This window comes from Xenopus laevis, chromosome 1L (assembly GCF_017654675.1).
Source record: "Xenopus laevis strain J_2021 chromosome 1L, Xenopus_laevis_v10.1, whole genome shotgun sequence".
Classification (NCBI taxonomy): Eukaryota; Metazoa; Chordata; class Amphibia; order Anura; family Pipidae; genus Xenopus; species Xenopus laevis.
In genome coordinates, this window is record NC_054371.1 from 221183947 (window position 1) to 221200628 (window position 16682).

General features: G+C 39.0%; 1 protein-coding gene across 2 annotated transcripts; it reads right to left on the reverse strand.

The window, feature by feature from the left end:
• Window positions 1–1120: 1120 nt before the first annotated feature.
• XB5953480.L (uncharacterized XB5953480 L homeolog) lies at window positions 1121–16338 on the reverse strand. 2 transcript variants are annotated; one of them, NM_001371826.1, is made up of 9 exons: window positions 16207–16338; window positions 14758–14979; window positions 13774–13980; window positions 12430–12663; window positions 11264–11417; window positions 8331–8440; window positions 6352–6465; window positions 3703–3849; window positions 1121–2678 (listed from the first exon to the last, which is right to left on the reverse strand). In NM_001371826.1, exons 1-9 carry the CDS (start codon window positions 16309–16311, stop codon window positions 2544–2546), a joined length of 1428 nt encoding a protein of 475 aa, NP_001358755.1. In that variant the 5' UTR covers window positions 16312–16338; the 3' UTR covers window positions 1121–2543. The 2 variants fall into 2 exon arrangements, with proteins under 2 accessions (NP_001358755.1, XP_041427289.1); XM_041571355.1 differs by lacking the exon at window positions 16207–16338 and having other exon boundaries at window positions 2269–2678; window positions 14758–15525.
• Window positions 16339–16682: the final 344 nt, after the last annotated feature.

Below are 16682 nucleotides of genomic sequence, written 5' to 3' on the forward strand. Positions count from 1 at the left end.
GCCCGATTTGACGATATATATGAATAAGATAACTCGTTAATCGTATTGCGGAAAAACTTGATAAAATCGTGTGAAAACTCAAATTTCTTGAATTTTACGGACTTTTTAGTTTTTTTGCCAAAAACCCCTAATAAGTTGGATTTTAGAGCAAAACAGATAGGTTTTGACTTATACAGGACCTTGACAGGTCTGAGGTTTTTGTAGCATAAGAGTATAATAAATCTCAAAAAATCTTTGCCCCAAAAAGATAAATTTGAGGTTTAGTAGATAACCCCCCAGTACTTTCGTGGGGCAGAGTTTTGTAAATATTGGCTTATTTTTCTGTTTTCCAAATTTCTGTCCGTTCCCCAAACCTTACCTCTTTATGCTCCCCAAGCTTCTCTCCCAAACCGTCAATAAACTTTATTTAAAATAAAAACATCTCTTACTATCGGGGATGAACCAAACTCAAGATTAAGTCTGGGGTTTAACCAAATGACAATCTGACTTGAAAATTCTGGACAGCTAGATTTTTTTTATCACAACTGATGCAATTTTCTTTTTTCTCCAAAGTGAATACACAAATTAAGGTCTGGGTTTAGTATTCAGCTGAATCATTTATAGAACCTCTGCATCCCTATTTATTATTTATATCCGGAATAAAGTAAAATAAATAAATTAAAATATAAGGATATTATAAGTTACCGAGGAGTTCCATGCTCAAGGCCGAGTGTTTTTATACAGGTCATGGAACTCCGAGGTGACTTCTAATATCCTCATATTTTGCAACTGGGGGTACTTTATTTATTATAATACACAAGTTTCAGTGAGTCATGTGACAGAAATTACATCATTAAGATCTGATTATAACTGATGACATCACTAAGTAACGTTTATAAGGATTTCAGTTACAGGATATTCATTGTGTATTATGGTATATAATAAACTGACCGCAGAAATATTCAAGCGATACTAAAAAAAAAACGTTTTATTTTCAAATGCAAACATTGCGTTTGTTTTATAAGATCAGTGTAGAAAAAAATCGATGTTTAACAGTTATTAAATAGTACAATATATATACACACATATATTATATATATCTCACAATCACGTTTCTTTAAATTTCATGAAGAAAATTTACCCAGCCTCCTGTTAGTCATAGGGTTCAGCTGTCCGTGTTGTAGAAACCAGATCTTGGCCTGGTCAGTATGATAAACTAGGGTACTTGTCTCCAAAAGCCCCCCCCCCACTGGAGGCAGTGTTCTCTGGAGAAAAGTTTGAAGCAGAGCAGACCACCTCAGTTCCCGCAAGCGTGGTTGGACTGGACCAGCGGAACGCCGGGAAAAAACCTGGTGGGCCCCTTTGACCCAGGCCCGTCTCGTCTGTTACTATATACAAGTTATGCGGTTTGGCGGCACAGAGGGGGGAGTACTGTACATTGGGTGTTGAGGTGTACATCATTCATGTTGCAATGGGGGCACTTGAAGTTGGAACCCAGGTGGACCCCGGAACCCTAGTCTGACCCTGCTAACCAGTCTTCAAAGACCTTAATCTGATCCCATTATTGGCCTTAAGGACAAACAATTGCCCAATTTGGGCCACCAACCTGTATTTGCTTAATCTTTAGCCTCTTCTGAAAGCAGATATTGATGTGATTACTATGGCTTCTTATACCCCAGTCAATGACATCTCCAATTTTCAGTATTCAAGGAGCCAACTCGAATGAGATGAGCAGTGGGAAGTTAAAGGTGGACCTGGTCTAGGGGTCTGGTCTTCTCCTTTATAAAAACATTAATACCTAAGATATGACTGCAAGATCATGCATCAAATGTGCTAGCGATAGCTACTTATACCCAGATAACGACATCTACAATTTTCAATATTCAAGGAGCCAACTCGAATAATCAGTAATCTAGTCTTTTTGCAGAACTGAGTAAAGGGGTTGGCTAGGTGGACCTAGATGCTGTTCTTTTCCTTTATAAAAAACATTTTTTAAAAACTAGTCTTTTTGCAGAGATGAGCAATGGGTAGTTCTAGGTGGACCCAGATGCTGGTCTTTTCCTTTATAAAAACAAAAAAATCTAGTCTTTTCACAGAGATGAGTAATGGGGTTGGCAAGATGGACCTAGATGTTGGTCTTTTCCTTTATAAAAACATAAAAAATCCACTCTTTTTCACATGATGAGTGATCTCTTGGAGGACCTGGGCTGGTCTTTTCTTTTATAATAAGATAAATACCTAAGATATAACTGCAAGATTATTCATGAAATGTGCTAGCATTGAGTTCCAAAGAGAAAACTGGTATGACCTTTGTTGCTAACATTACCATGACCAGACTCCTGAAATGCTAATCTATGAAGCAGAAGTAGAAGGATTTTTTTATGAACATTCTATCTTGTGCATGAGTCTTTGAGCATTAATGAAAAGGTCTAGTCAATTTAACCAAAGCTGAAGTTCTGCATCACCACCAGGCAATCTGTGTGCGGATAGATACAGATAGACATCAGAGCTGCATTCTAGCTCCTATAGAGAAGGCAATGTGAAGGGGAATGGCTAATCTGGAATTAAGGTATGTTCACAGCCTGGTCCACTGTGAATACTGGGATCTTCTTGAATTCTTTTTGTTTCTTTAGAAAAAGCTGAGCGAGGATGTGATCAGAGGTAGCATGGAAATAATCATCCATATCAAGGGTTTGTAGCTGGGGAACAGGAAAACATGCATTTAGTATGGACAATGTGGCAAATATTTAATATATATAAACAATGTACGCAAGAATGCATATCATTTCTGACCTAGAATTCTATGTTTGTGTCCTTTACAGTCACACCACTTTACAAACTCATGAAAAGAAAAGAGGTCTTCTGCTGCCCGGTACATTCTTAAAGCTCTGAGCTAGTATGACATATAATGTCTGCTCTTGGTTTAGCAATTTACAAACATTGAGTTCTAGAACTGTTAGTGCCTCAGCCAATGCAAAGCTGAATCCCTACAAGAACCAAGCTCAAACGAGGCTGTTGAGTTATAAGAGTTACCTATCCAGTTCTTTAACATCTGGAATGTGTATGGCTGCCTATACAATTCTCAAAAATATAAAGCAGGGAAGGTTGACAATCAATGCTGCAACATCTAGAGTAGTGATCCCCAACCAGTGACTCATGAGCAACATGTTACTCTCCAATCCCTTGGATGTTGCTCCCAGTGGCCTCAAAGCAGGAGCTTATTTTTGAATTCCAGGCTTGGAGGCAAGTTTTGGTTGTATAAAAACCAGGTTCAATGTTGCTCATGGGTAAAAAAGGTTGGGGAACCCCGATCTAGAATATAAAAAGTCTGCTATCAAATTCTACAGCATCTAGAGTGTGGTAGGTTGGAAGTGTTAGAAGAAATAAAGACCAACTGCAAGTTGGACTGAGCATTTGGTGTGCAAGTGGGATAATTGGTACAAGTTCCAGAGTCTATAAAAGTTAATGTTAAAGTGAACTTTCCCTTTCAGACTCAGTAGGCATTTGCTGAGCAGCTACAATTAATATTGAGTGGATTTCATCAAATATAAAATGTAAGATATTTTAGCCATTCAGAGAAAATAATAGTCAGTTGCTCGATAAACCTGTGGGAATTACACAATTCACTACATATATCCCTAGCACTTTCTCCAAAAACAGACCTTAGGCCAATTACCCATTAGTAAATATAATCTCATATATATATATATATATATAGCACACCTGGTTTCCAGTGCTGAAGGCCAGAATCATCAATAAATCTTCACTGCACGTGCTCTTGATGTAATGCTGTGTCCCAATTGGAAAGAAAAACACATCACCGATGCCCACGGAAAACTCAGGGACAGGCTCATCCCCTACAATTCCAATCTGAAAGCAGAATCATTAGGTTAGATCTTCATTGCTGGTTCATCAAGGGTACAGTATAAATTATGTTAGTACAGGTATGGAACCTGTTATCTAGAATGCTCAGGACCTGGGGTTTTCCAGATCTTTCCATAATTTGGATCTTCATACTTTAAGTCTACTAGAAAATCATATAAACATTAAATAAACCCAATAGGCTGGTTTTGCCTCCAATAAGGATTAATTATATCTTAGTTGAGATCAAGTACAAGTTACTGTTTTATTATTACAGAGAAAAAGGGAATCCTTTCTAAAAATGTGGATTATTTGGATAAAATGGAATGAGGATGGCTTTTCCGTAATTTTGAGCTTTCTGGATAACGGGTCTCGTACCTGTACAGCTATTCCCCAGTTACAGTCCTAAAATTACAATAAGATACAGTAAAGAAATGTCAAACATTCTCAAGATTCTTCTTGAAAACGTCTTGACAAATACAACTACTATAACTATGTTCTTTTGGTGAAATGTAATAAAAGGTGCACATTTTGCTACTGGTCTCATTGGCAACCAGCACGAAGCATTTACTGGTCACCTGTTTCAAAACAAACATTTTATTTGTTGCAATGGGTTCCTGCACCAGGGCAAACACAATGGTTTTTTTTTACAGATGGGGGTATAGTTTGATAATGAATAACATATTGGTTAAACTAGTTTGATCCATCCTTCAGAACTGCCATTAAATAAACCCTGCCCTTCTCCATGTAAGATTCCATGACAGTGTCCATGTAAGGCCCATTGCTTGTGGGTGTTTTGGTACGTCTCCCTGGAAACTCCAATCATGCTAATACAATCAACAACTTAAAGGAGAACTAAAGCCTAACTAAAGAAGCAGGTAGAAATGTTGTACATGATGTTTTGTGCTTCTGTACCAGCCCAAGGCAACCACAGCCCTTTAGCAGTAAAGATCTGTGTCTCCAAAGATGCCCCAGTAGCTCCCCGTCTTCTTTTCTGCTGATTCACTGCACATGCTCTGTGCTGCTGTCACTTACTGAGCTTAGGGACCCACTCACAATATACAGTACACATAGAATAGAAATGTCACAATATAAGGCTGATTAGTAATTAATACAGATAATTACTACATGGCAGCACAGAAACCAGTGCAATTAGCATCAGAATTGAATAATCAGCAAACCTGTAGCATCAGCTTATATTACAGCCAGGGAAGCTCATTTTCTGCTGGATAATTAGTGACGAGCCCTAAGCTTAGCTTCTCAACAGCCAATCAGAGCCCACTGAGCATGTGAGTGTCACGGACACTTTCCAAGATGGTGACCCCCTGTGACAAGTTTGAAGTCCTGGATCATTGCTGCTATTGACAAGCTCAAACTTTAGCCTCGTGCAATAAGTTCAGTATATAAAACATGCCATTTTTAGCCATATTCATTTTAGTTCTCCTTTACCTTCATGACATCCTTGCTGATTATGACAAACAGATGATGCTGATTGGAGCAACATTCCAGCGTATTTATTCTAGAAATATCATTTTTACAAGTTATTCTGAATTGAGAAAGCCAGTTGGAAGACTGGTGAAACGTCTTCAAGAAAAAAACACAGTCCAGTTGATTTGACTTATTTCTACAGATATACCATGACCCGGATGAATGAGAATCGTCACAAACATGTGACTTGTATAGTTAAAATTCTAATTCTTAGCTGTAAGCTGAATCCACAACATGGATCAGATTATAGTAACTATGCTTAGTCAGCTCCAATGTTCTTTACTTAATTTATTACAGCTAGCTAGAAATCCAATGAGAGGTTTTCTGTTTCCATTAGTAATTATGCCTCACCAGTTCTCGTATATATATATATATATACACATCAGTTAATAGTGCTGCTCCAGCAGAATTCTGCACTGAAATCTGTTTCTCAAAAGAGCAAACTGATTTTTTTATATTTAACTTTGAAATCTGACATGGGGCTAGACATATTGTCAGTTTCCCAGCTGGCCCCAGTCATGTGACTTTTGCTGTGATAAACTTCAGTCTTGCTGTACTGCAAGTTGGAGTGATATCACCCCCTCCCTTCCCCCCCCCCTCAAGCAGCCTAACAAAAGAACAATGGGAAGGTAACCAGATAGCAGCTCCCTAAAACAAGATAACAGCTGCCTGGTAGATCTAAGAACAGCACTCAATAGTAAAATCCAGGTCCCACTGAGACACATTCAGTTACATTGAGTAGGAGAAACAACAGCCTGTCAGAAAGCAGTTCCATCCTAAAGTGCTGGTTCTTTCTGAAAGCACATGACCAGGCAAAATGACCTGAGATGCACCTACAGACCAATATTACAACTAAATACACTTGCTGGTTCAGGAATGAAATTTTATATTGTAGAGTGAATTATTTGCAGTGTAAACTGTGTAATTTAGAAATAAAAACGACACCCTTTAAGTAATTCTGCAATTGCAACGAGATAATGGAAGTTACTTATATACATGTTTATAAGGCTGTAAGGGAATTACCTGACCACATCCGCTGATGACATATCCCATCTCATGAGCATTGAAGTGAAAGTGTGGCTGCCTAAGGCCATTTGAGTTTATCAGTAATGTCCCGAGGGTGAGCGTTTCAGCATTCTAGTCGGAACAAAGGAAACAAGATTAAAGCAATCTCCTAGGGGGTTATTTACTAAACTCAGAATGCAAAAATCACAAATGTTTCGGAATTTATTAAACCCAGAGGATGGAAAAGTCCAAATCAGAAAATCCGGCATCTCAGACCTGTTGAGGTTGTATATAAGTCAATGGGAGAAGTCCCAACTATTTTTTGATGTGCGCTGGGTTTCGTGCAATACCCCAAAATAGTGATGGGCGAATTTATTCGCCAGGCTTGAATGTGCGGCGAACTCACGCGATTCACCGCTGGTGAATAAATTCGCGAAACTGCGAGATGCTGGTGCCGTTTTGCGAATTTTTCTCCATTTCACGGATTTCCCTGGAAATTCGCAAATTTTTCGGCAAAGCAAAACGCCCCAAATTCGCCCATCACTACCCCAAAGCTTTCGGAGTTTTCGGGCACAAAACATAAGAAATCTGAGTTTTCAGGTGAAAAATTGGAAAACAACTTGAAAAAAATCTGAGCTTTTGGTTGAAAATCCGAAAAAATCGGGAAAATCTGTTTTTTTTCCCCCACAAAAAAATTAAAAATGTAATAATATATGTAATAATAAATAAGTGTAAAAAACCCAAGCAGATTTGATCGGGGTTTGTAGCAGAAAATGTTGAGATAAAATCGGACTTTGATAAATAACCCCCCTAGAGTTTACGCAAGGCCTCCAGTACATCTCTGACTTTCCTTCTTGTTGGGTCCTATTCAGCTGTCCCAACGTTGGATCAACTTGCCCATTTTTAGACAATCATCCAACGTTTGTTATGAGTAAATGACCTTGGTTTGTCAACCTACACATTCCATTGTGCAACGTTCTTAAGCTCCTGAGCATTCTGGATAACAGGTCCCATACCTGTATTAATAACTTGTCAAGTTACACTCCAGTATCAGAAAGGACTGCATAATAATCAGGAACTGTCAGGTCATTTTGCACACTGCCTTCCCAATCTTAAAAGTGTCTCAAAAATACAAAAAAGGAAAGATTCCTTAGTTTTCTTCCCTGCTTTTATCACTAGTGTAATGTGATGCTTTGATTTGAGACTGGAATATGAATAGGAGAGGGATGAATAGAAAGATGAGTAATAAAAAGTAGCAATAACAATACATTTCTAGCCTTACAGAGAATTTGTTTTTTAGATGGGGTCAGTGACCCCCATTTGAAAGCTGGACAGAGTCAGAAGAAGAAGACAAATAATTAAAAAAACTAAAAATACATAAATAATGAAGACCAAGTGAAAAGTTGTTTAGAATCGGCCATTCTATAACGTACCTAGGGGCAGATTTATCAAGGGTCGAATTTCGAAGTTGAAAATACATCGAATTTAAATACTTCGAATTCGAATATCGAATTCAACGTTTTTTTCAGAGAATTTCGAAGAACGATTCGAAGGATGTCAGTGATCGATCGCAGGATTTTAATTCCATGTGTAAAGACTTGGAAAAAGTTTGTAGAAGGTCCCCATAGGCTAACATAGCAATTCGGCAGGTTTAATTTGGCGAAGTATTGAAGTCAAAGTTTTTTTAAAGAGACAGTACTTCGATTATCGAATGGCGGAATATTCAAACTATTTTTACTTCGAATCGAATTCGAAGTAAATTCGAAGTCGTAGTATCCTATTCGATGGTCGAAGTATCCAAAAAATTACTTTGAATTTCGAATTTTTTTACTTGGAAAATTCCCTCGAATTCACTTCGACCCTTGATAAATCTGCCCCCTAAAGTTAACTTAAAGGTGAACCACCCCTTTAAACAAAGGTTGATGATAAAAAAAAGGATGATTTCACAGGATTCACACTTTTTATTAAAAAAAAATACTGTTATGTAACCCAGTTACCTGATTTAAAGATTCACTGTAGATTTGTTCATTCTCATTTAAGCCAACGCCATTCTTGCGATACCGCGCCCACTGAATGATCCCACCCGGGAAGACAAATTCTTTGGAGCCTACAGGAGAAGAAGTAGAAATGTATGAGACTTGACACTGCTCAGAGCAGTTAGAGTGAATAAAACGGAGTGCGCCATGGAATCTTTTTTTTGTAGGCTTTGATAGTGTCAAGGAAATGTAAACGCTCCAAGTAGATTCATGGGAAACTGCTCAGATTGCTCTTCTGCTATTTACATATTTTAATTTTATTATTTGCGTTATTGTTTTATTATCAAACAGAAATGTTAACATGTTACTGTATAATTATTTTCCAATAACCTTTTATTCATTATTCATCTATTTTTTTGGTTTTCAAGATATTATCAGTTTTTACAGTTTCGGGTAAGGGCACACGCAAAGATTCATGGAGATTTAGTCACCCGGCGACAAATTGTCTCTTCTTCGGCCGACTAATCTCCTCGATAAGCCTTCCCACCAGCTAGAATGTAAATCGCCGGCGGGATGGCACTCGGATCGTTTTGGCTTTCCGAAGTCGCCTGAAGTTTCCTCGTGAGACAACTTCGGGCGACTTCGGAAAACAAAGCACTCCGAGTGCCATCCTGCCAGCGACTTCGATTCTAGCCGACGGGAAGGCTTTTCGGAGAGATTATTCGCCCGAAGAAGAGGCGATTTGTCGTTGGGTAACTAAATCTCCCTGAATCTTAGCGTGTGCCCTTACCCTTAAATACAGCGCCACCTTTGGCTCCAGAAGAATAAGCAGGGGAAGTTTGGGGCCCCTGTTGGCGCCAGACCCCCCAGTCCGACCCTGGTCTAGAAAAGGTGGGACATTCACTAAGATTCGTAGTTGTGCCAGGCGTAACTTCGCCGCACTTCGCCAGGGGTAGTTTCGCCAGCGATCCGCAAATTCACTAAAATCCGAAGTTGCGCTCAGGGGTAGCGTAAGGTTGCGAAGTTGCGCTAGCGTTGATTCGCTAAGCGAAGCGAAGTTACGCTAGCGATGGTTAATTTGCATACGGCGCCAAATTCAAATTTCAATGGAGGAATATGTAGCAGCACTACAAATGCCTGGGAAACCTTCAAAACATCAAATAACATTTTTATTTTTCCCTACACATGTGCCCACTGTATAGTTAAGTTGCCATGAGTTAGGAAATGTAGGGGGGAAGGAGGGGAGCCCCAAAAAGTTTTTCGATCTTTTTCAGCCTATCACCCATAATATAGAAAAAAAGTTTTTTGAAGAAATCCCTATCTACTCTATTGCACTTCGCCTGGTCTGAGGTGGCGAAGAAAGTCTAGCGTAAAAGGTAGCGTTCAGAACAATGCGCGCGTTAGTGAATTTGCGTAGTTACGTCCGTTGCGCAAATTTGCCAGGCGTAAGGGTGCGAAGTTACAATAGCGAAGTTACGCCAGCGTCCGAATTTGCGAAGTAACGAAAATGCCCAATGCTAGCGAATTGACGCTAGCGTTAGGCGCTTTGGCGCATAGTGAATTTGCCCCCGGTGTTAACTACAAGCTCAACCTAAAAGGCTATTGGAAAATAACATGAAATAAGTTGGGTACGTTTAACCAGCACTATTAGAGTAGGGATTCACACTCAAGGTTGGGGTCATTCAATTACAAGTCACATTCTATTTTCATTCAAAGCACGGATTTCCCAATGTGTGTTTCTACATACCACTAAAAGGGTTATTTATCAAAGGTTGAAATTTCAAATTGTATATACCTCAAATGAACTCAAATTAACTCAAAACCCGAAATGTTTCTAATTAAAAAAAAACTCGAATGGGAAAAACTTGAATCACTGAGTTTGGGGTTAACAACCCAAGTTTCAAGTTCCAAGATCAAGTTTTCGGCTCAAATCAATCGAATTTACGGGCAAAACCATCCGAAAAAACTCAAACATCATAAAGGCCGTTAACGTCTTCAAATGGTTCAAGGGACCTCTGCCATTGACTCCTACATGACCTCATCAGGTTTTAGATGGTGTATTTTTGGATTTGAGCTATTTCCAGGGTCAGGGTATAATAAATCTTGAAAAATGTTTGTTTGTTTTTTAACCCAAAAATGTGAACTCAAAAACTTGAATTTTCATGGAAAACCCAACCTTAACAAATCTGCCCCTCAGACTCTATATCAGGGATCCCAAACATTCAGAAGTAAAAGGAGTTGGTGAGCAACACAAGCATGAAAAATGTTCTTGGGGTGCCAAAGAAGTGCTGTGATTGGCCATTTGGTAGCCCCTATGTGGATTGTCAACCTACATTGAGGTTCTTTTTGGCAGTACAACTGGTTTTTATACAACCAAAACTTGCCTCCAAGCCTAAAATTCAAAAATAAGCACCAGTTTGAGGCCACTGGGAGCAACATCCAAGGGGTTGAAGAGCAACATGATGCTCATGAGCTACTGGTTGGGGATTGCTGCACTATATGATCCAATATACTCATTATATGTGTTAAAAAGTGGATTTACTTTGACAAATATTTTATAAAGGTGCAAGAAACTCTTGAATCTTGAGTTGGTGGTAAGTACATGGCTCCAGAGCCTTCTACCAAGCCACATCTTCCTCCCTCAAGCATGCGATTCATAAAGAGGCAGGTGCAACCTCTTGGGCTTAGGGGGACAAAAACATTTGAAACATTTGGGTTTTTTTTGCACTTTGCATCTTGTCCCCTTTATAATAATTAGAGTTCTGTCATCTGCATAAAGGTCCTGTGACCTCATATCTTTATATTGCTCCTGAACATCCTTCTAGTGAAAGTGGGTGTGATTTACAATCTTATAGTAGCCTCATCACAACAGCAAATAGTGATTCATACAAATAAAATATGAAAGCAGCTTAGATCTGTTTATGACGATAGCGATCTAGTAAAAATATAAATACCTTTCAGATCATAAAAGTACTTCCAGACAGAAGAGTTGGCCGACTGATCGTAGCTTGCGTTATTTATCAGCTCTTTCAGGTTTGCAGGGAGGTTTACTGCTTGATCTTCTATTGGCTTCTCAAAGGTCCTGATAAACTGCACTCCTCCTTCCGGCTGAAACGAGACAATAAAACAGTTCTTATGGGGAAATGGAATAAAAGTCAATAACCAAATAATACGCATTATGCAAACAACTTCCAATCTGCTTTTGCAGATATTTAGGGGTTTATTTGCTAAAACTCCCATTTTTCTGGTCTGTCTTTTTGAGGCAAAACCTAGAATTTTTTTTTTTACGAGATTTAACATCACCCAGTGCTGCAAAAAGCACGATTCCAAAAATCCACCATCTCAAACATATCGAGGTCATGTATAAGTCAATGGGAGATGTACCTATCCCAATTTGAAGATATCATGGTTTACGATTGGTTAGCCCGATAAACCAAAAAATTCTGTTTTTTTGGGCAATAACTAGAAAAAAATTTGCAATTCGGGAAAAAAGTAAAAAAAATCAAACGATTTGGGTTTTCCCTTGATTTTAGCCCAATAATCCAAAAAATTCAGGGTTTTCAGGCAAACACTCCAAAAAATCAAGCTATTTGGGTAAAAAAGTCTGAGAAATTGCATGATTCTGTTTTTTGTTGGAGTTTTTTTCCAATCCGATTAATTTGAGTTGTTTTAATGATAAATAAGGCATAATTGGGGATGGTAATTTGGTCAAGTTTTTTAATTAAAATAATGAGATACATATACGTTTTAGTAAATAACCCCCTATACTGTAGGTTTTGTAATGCTTCAACACCATTTAGTGACCATCCACCATAGGTAAAAGAATTGTCCTTGATAGTATGTTCCTGTTCCTGGTTGGCTTAATTTGATCACAATGTTGTTTTTTTCAAGATGTTTTTAGGGGATAAATAACCCCTAAAAAGTAGAGACAACAAGAGAAGATTCAAGGAAAAGTCATAGGTCAGTGGCTTTCCCCAGTGGTCAATAAATACCAGGTTTAAAATGGACATGGAAACTATAAAATAAAAATGATAGGAGACCAAATTTGAATTAGATCACTGCTGTACTAATGTTACTAAAAGGGGCTATAAAAAAATCACTACAGCTGTTCTACACCCACCTTTAATGATCTTGAAGCAATATCTTCGGGAGTCCCAAAAAAAGCATCATCTACATCAAGGGTTTTTAGTTCATCATGAGTCGTGAAAAAGAGGACAAAAAGGCAGTCTTCAGTGCCCACGCTCTTCACCCAGTGCAGAGTGTTTTTTGGAAAGAAAATGACCTGGCCAGCAGTAACGTTGTACGTGGTGACTGTATTTCCTCCTTCGTCTACAACCCCAATCCATGCTTTACCCTAAAGAGCAAACAAAAATTGCAATTCAAGAGGTTTCTCCCAGTGTCGAAGAATTTCAGGAACCTGGAGAAAACTTGAGATGAAAGACAAAGTTTATTTGACACAAGCTCAGTGGATTCTGAACCCACTAAGAGTCAGAACCCTGAACAAAGGAATGACAGAGTTTTATAGACTTGGGGACATATGAAATGAGAACTTACTGGAGTAAAAGGGAGTTACTGGTGGGAGAGCATAGATATATCCAGGGCAGCCATCAGAGGGGGACAGGGGGGAGAGTTGCAGGGGGTCCCGAGGGTAAGGGGGGCCCGGCCACACCACACTTACTTGATTAGCCGGGCCCCCCATCTTTCCGAGAGCTGCTGACTCCGGGAAGGCATAGACGTTTAAGGGGCCCTGGCCACCAATTTTCTTATAATGTGGGGGGAGGGGCCTGGCCACCAATTTTTTTTCTCATGTGGGGTCCTATACCAATATCTTTTTATTTTTTATTAACATGTGGGAACCCTAGCCACCAATATTTTTTTTGTTTTTTTACTGTGTGGTGGGGAGGGCGGACCTGTAGGTGGGGCTTGCGGTGGGCGCAGCCCAGGGGGCCCGGGAAATGTTGTCGTATGGGGCCCTGCGATTTCTGATGGCCGTCCTGGATATATCTCCTACAGCACAGAAAAACAAAAAACTGCTCATACAGCCAAGCAGGTGGCTCTGCCTCAAGGTTAGGATCCTAGTGACCAAAATTAGCTTGAGAACAGAATCCATCTAAATCAGGGGAAGCTCCTGGGGGAATCTGCACACACAGAATTTTATTCTCTATCACCGGTATAACCAAAACTGGATTCATTGCTAAAAACTAATTTCCCTCAGAACTGTTTATGAAGCTGTTGAGATAGGTCCTGAGCCATCTGAAAATTAAAGGATGTCTTATCTTTTTAAAACCCATATCATCACAAACTCTATATTATACAATATCCGTTAATAAAATTTGAAGAAGATTGAAAATTCAGTAACTTTTGTGCAGCCATGAAGCTCGTGGCACTTGTAGGACAATGAGACCCATAACTGCTATAAAGATGCCCATAGTCAATAACAGAAAATAAAATGAGATTCCCATACCTGGAGCAGGTACCCGTGTTCATTTGCATTAAAATGCCAGTGTGGGACTCTTAGTCCTTGGCTTACAATCCGTAAGGTGCCCAAAGTCATTTTGGATTGACGTTTGTTGATACTAGTTCCAAACCTCATTTCTGCCTCAGTAGAGTAATCCTTTGGGTCTTCCCTGAATCGTGCCCACTGGATGGCACCCCCTTCAAATGTAAAAACCTTGAAAATAAATGAAATAATTGAAAACGTCATTTATCAGTGACTATGAAGAATATGGTCTCCAGTATAGCCAACATCATTTACCAACTCTTTGTGGCACACAGTGCAGTTGCAAGATGTCAGGGATTTAGGTCAACAACAAACTTGCCAAACAAAGAGTCAAACAAAGAGTGTTTACTCTTCCTGATGCCAAGGAGTGGGCAAGGGCAAGTGAATTATGGACCTGTGAATATATCTTCCCTGTCTGGAAGACTGTAAATATCAGGCGAAGACTTGGAAGCATCTTCCTCTTACGCAACTTAACATCAATCTCTTGCAAATACACATAGACATCTCAAAATATGATCAGAGTAGGTTCAAACCTCCTAGGCCAACTCTACAATTAATGGTTATAAACCTCACCATGGCCATGCAGTCAGACTTTAAGATACTCATATGAGACCTATTGACCTTGAAGAAAGTCAACGAGGGAAAAAATAACGTGAAAAATGCTCAAACCAGTAGTGACAGATACTAATGGAATATGGAGGTCATCTACTGTATATTAAATATACCATAACATAAGGATATTCAAACCATATAAAATATTGTGCCATAAAAATGTAGAGAGGGTTTAAGTAGTCAAATTTTAATGACTTAAGCAGTCTAGTCTGGCAGTTACAGAACTCCTCAGTCCCTTTATATTTTGAAGAAGAGAATACAATGTTATAATTGCTATTGGTTACTGGTCTGACCCAATACATTTGGTGTTACTTCTATATTTAACTTGAGACCTACCTTAGATGAACTGAGATGATTCATAAAACTGAATCGACTTTCCGCTTTATTCTGTGAAGGCTTTTCCTGCACCGTGGAGTCCATCATGTCTTCACCAGTTTTGGGACCAATTTGTCCCAAATAAACTAAAGATAATATCAACACTCCAATGGCCGTGGTTATCAGACATGCCAAAAAGCAAACCAAGAAGATCTTCATCAGGGAACAAGAGGATTTCTTACTCTGGAAATTAAGTGGGAAAATTTGTGCTTCGTTCAGAGACCAGTCATAGTTATTATGCCCCAAAAATGTCCAAAAAGAGTGTGACACTTTGCCATGCCATTTGATGTTTTTTTTTAGGAATAATGCAAACATTTGATTTCAATTAAATTCCTTATATTTAATTTCTCTACTCTAAGTTTCCCCTTGCTAGAATTTAGCTCAACTCCCTGCTGCCCTCAAAACTAAGGAGTCTTGCTTCTCCTGGGTCCTAGTTCCAACCCTGATCATTTCTTGGCTCTGAAGCAATGCCAATGTCAATGGTGTCCACTTTTGCTCCGATTCTGCCCCAATTCTGCCCTGTGCTTCTAAATATCTTTTCTCCCCTCTAGGTTTACTCTTTGCACCCATCTCAAAGGGAAAGAGAGACACTCACATAGAGAGATATCCCAGTCCCTAGTTAACTGGGATTCAACAGAAGTTAATGGCCATGTTTTGATCATGTAGTCTACAAAAATGTACTGGTTTTGAGGTTTGGAATGTGTAATCTTTTGTTTTCTGCAGCCTGACAGTTTGGAGTTTGAACTGACACCCGAGGTTGCTGAGGTCCAACTGCAGACAGTATAGTCACCTCTGCAGAAAGGGATTCAACAGAAGTTAATGGCCTTTCCCATATACTGTAGATATGGAAAGGTCTCCTTGTTAGGGATTATGGGTCATATAATTAATTGGGCAAACTTTCACCTGATCTAGTAACTCATAGTAACCAATCAGAAGGTGACATTTACTATTTATATGTTTGCAAATGAACATCTGATTGAATGTTGAGAGTTATTAGACCTCAAGCAATTTTGTGACTTTCATTATGAATCCTGGGGATCCCTCTTCAGGGGAAAATGGTAAAATAAAGAATTGTTTTGATCATGTGGTCTACAAAAAATGGCATTCAAAACTGGTATTTTGTGGCAATTTACTGGTTTTGAGGTTTGGAATGTTTAATCTTTTTTTTTCTGCAACCTGACAGTTTGGAGTTTGAACTGACACCGAGGTTGCTGAGGTCCAACTGCAGACAGTATAGTCACCTCTGCAGAAGGTTAACAATCCCTGGTTTAGATGTGAAGGAGCAACATAATACCATGTGTAACTCTACAAATGATCTTGTCTGCTGTTTGAAAGCAAACATCTGATTGGTTGTTATTTTGCTAATGCACATACAACAAAATACCCATTGGCTGTGAACAAAATACATACCTGTTCAAATGAATAAGGATATGGGTAAATATTCTTCTGTGGAATTTTAGAAGGTGCCGTATGTGAGTGTCCGTCTTCTTGTATCTCAAAGCCTGGGTTCTCCATAGTGAACTGACTAGTGGGACCTTGTAGGGATGCAGCTTGTGGAAGATTAGAAGTAGTCTGACTTCCTCACCCTTTTTATAGTTGATAGAAGGAAATAAGTGGCTTGTGTTTATTGTGTGTGGTTTGACCAAGATTGCGACATTCAGAATCAATAAATAAGTCTCCAAAACTCTCCATCATTGCAGTTCCTCCATAAATGTTCTGAGTCACCCTGATGTAAGAAACCTGTGTAGCAGGGTCCTTGACTGAGAAATAAGAATTTCCCAACCTGTGTATTCACTGGGCTACATTAAACTCATGGAGAGCTGCAGTGCAAGTTCATATACAGTAGCCAATGCATTCGGAACAATATTTTCCCATATAACAGACAC

Bases quoted from the DNA above. Each gene is read 5' to 3' on its own strand.
- XB5953480.L (XM_041571355.1), bottom strand. From the start codon at position 15,111: ATGTTTGCATTATTCCTAAAAAAAAACATCAAATGGCATGGCAAAGTG. The intron at 12,664-13,773 runs GTATGGGAATCT...TTTGCTCTTTAG, and splicing joins AACACGGGTACCTGCTCCAG to GGTAAAGCATGGATTGGGGT. The intron at 11,418-12,429 runs GTGGGTGTAGAA...GTCTCGTTTCAG, and splicing joins TTGCTTCAAGATCATTAAAG to CCGGAAGGAGGAGTGCAGTT.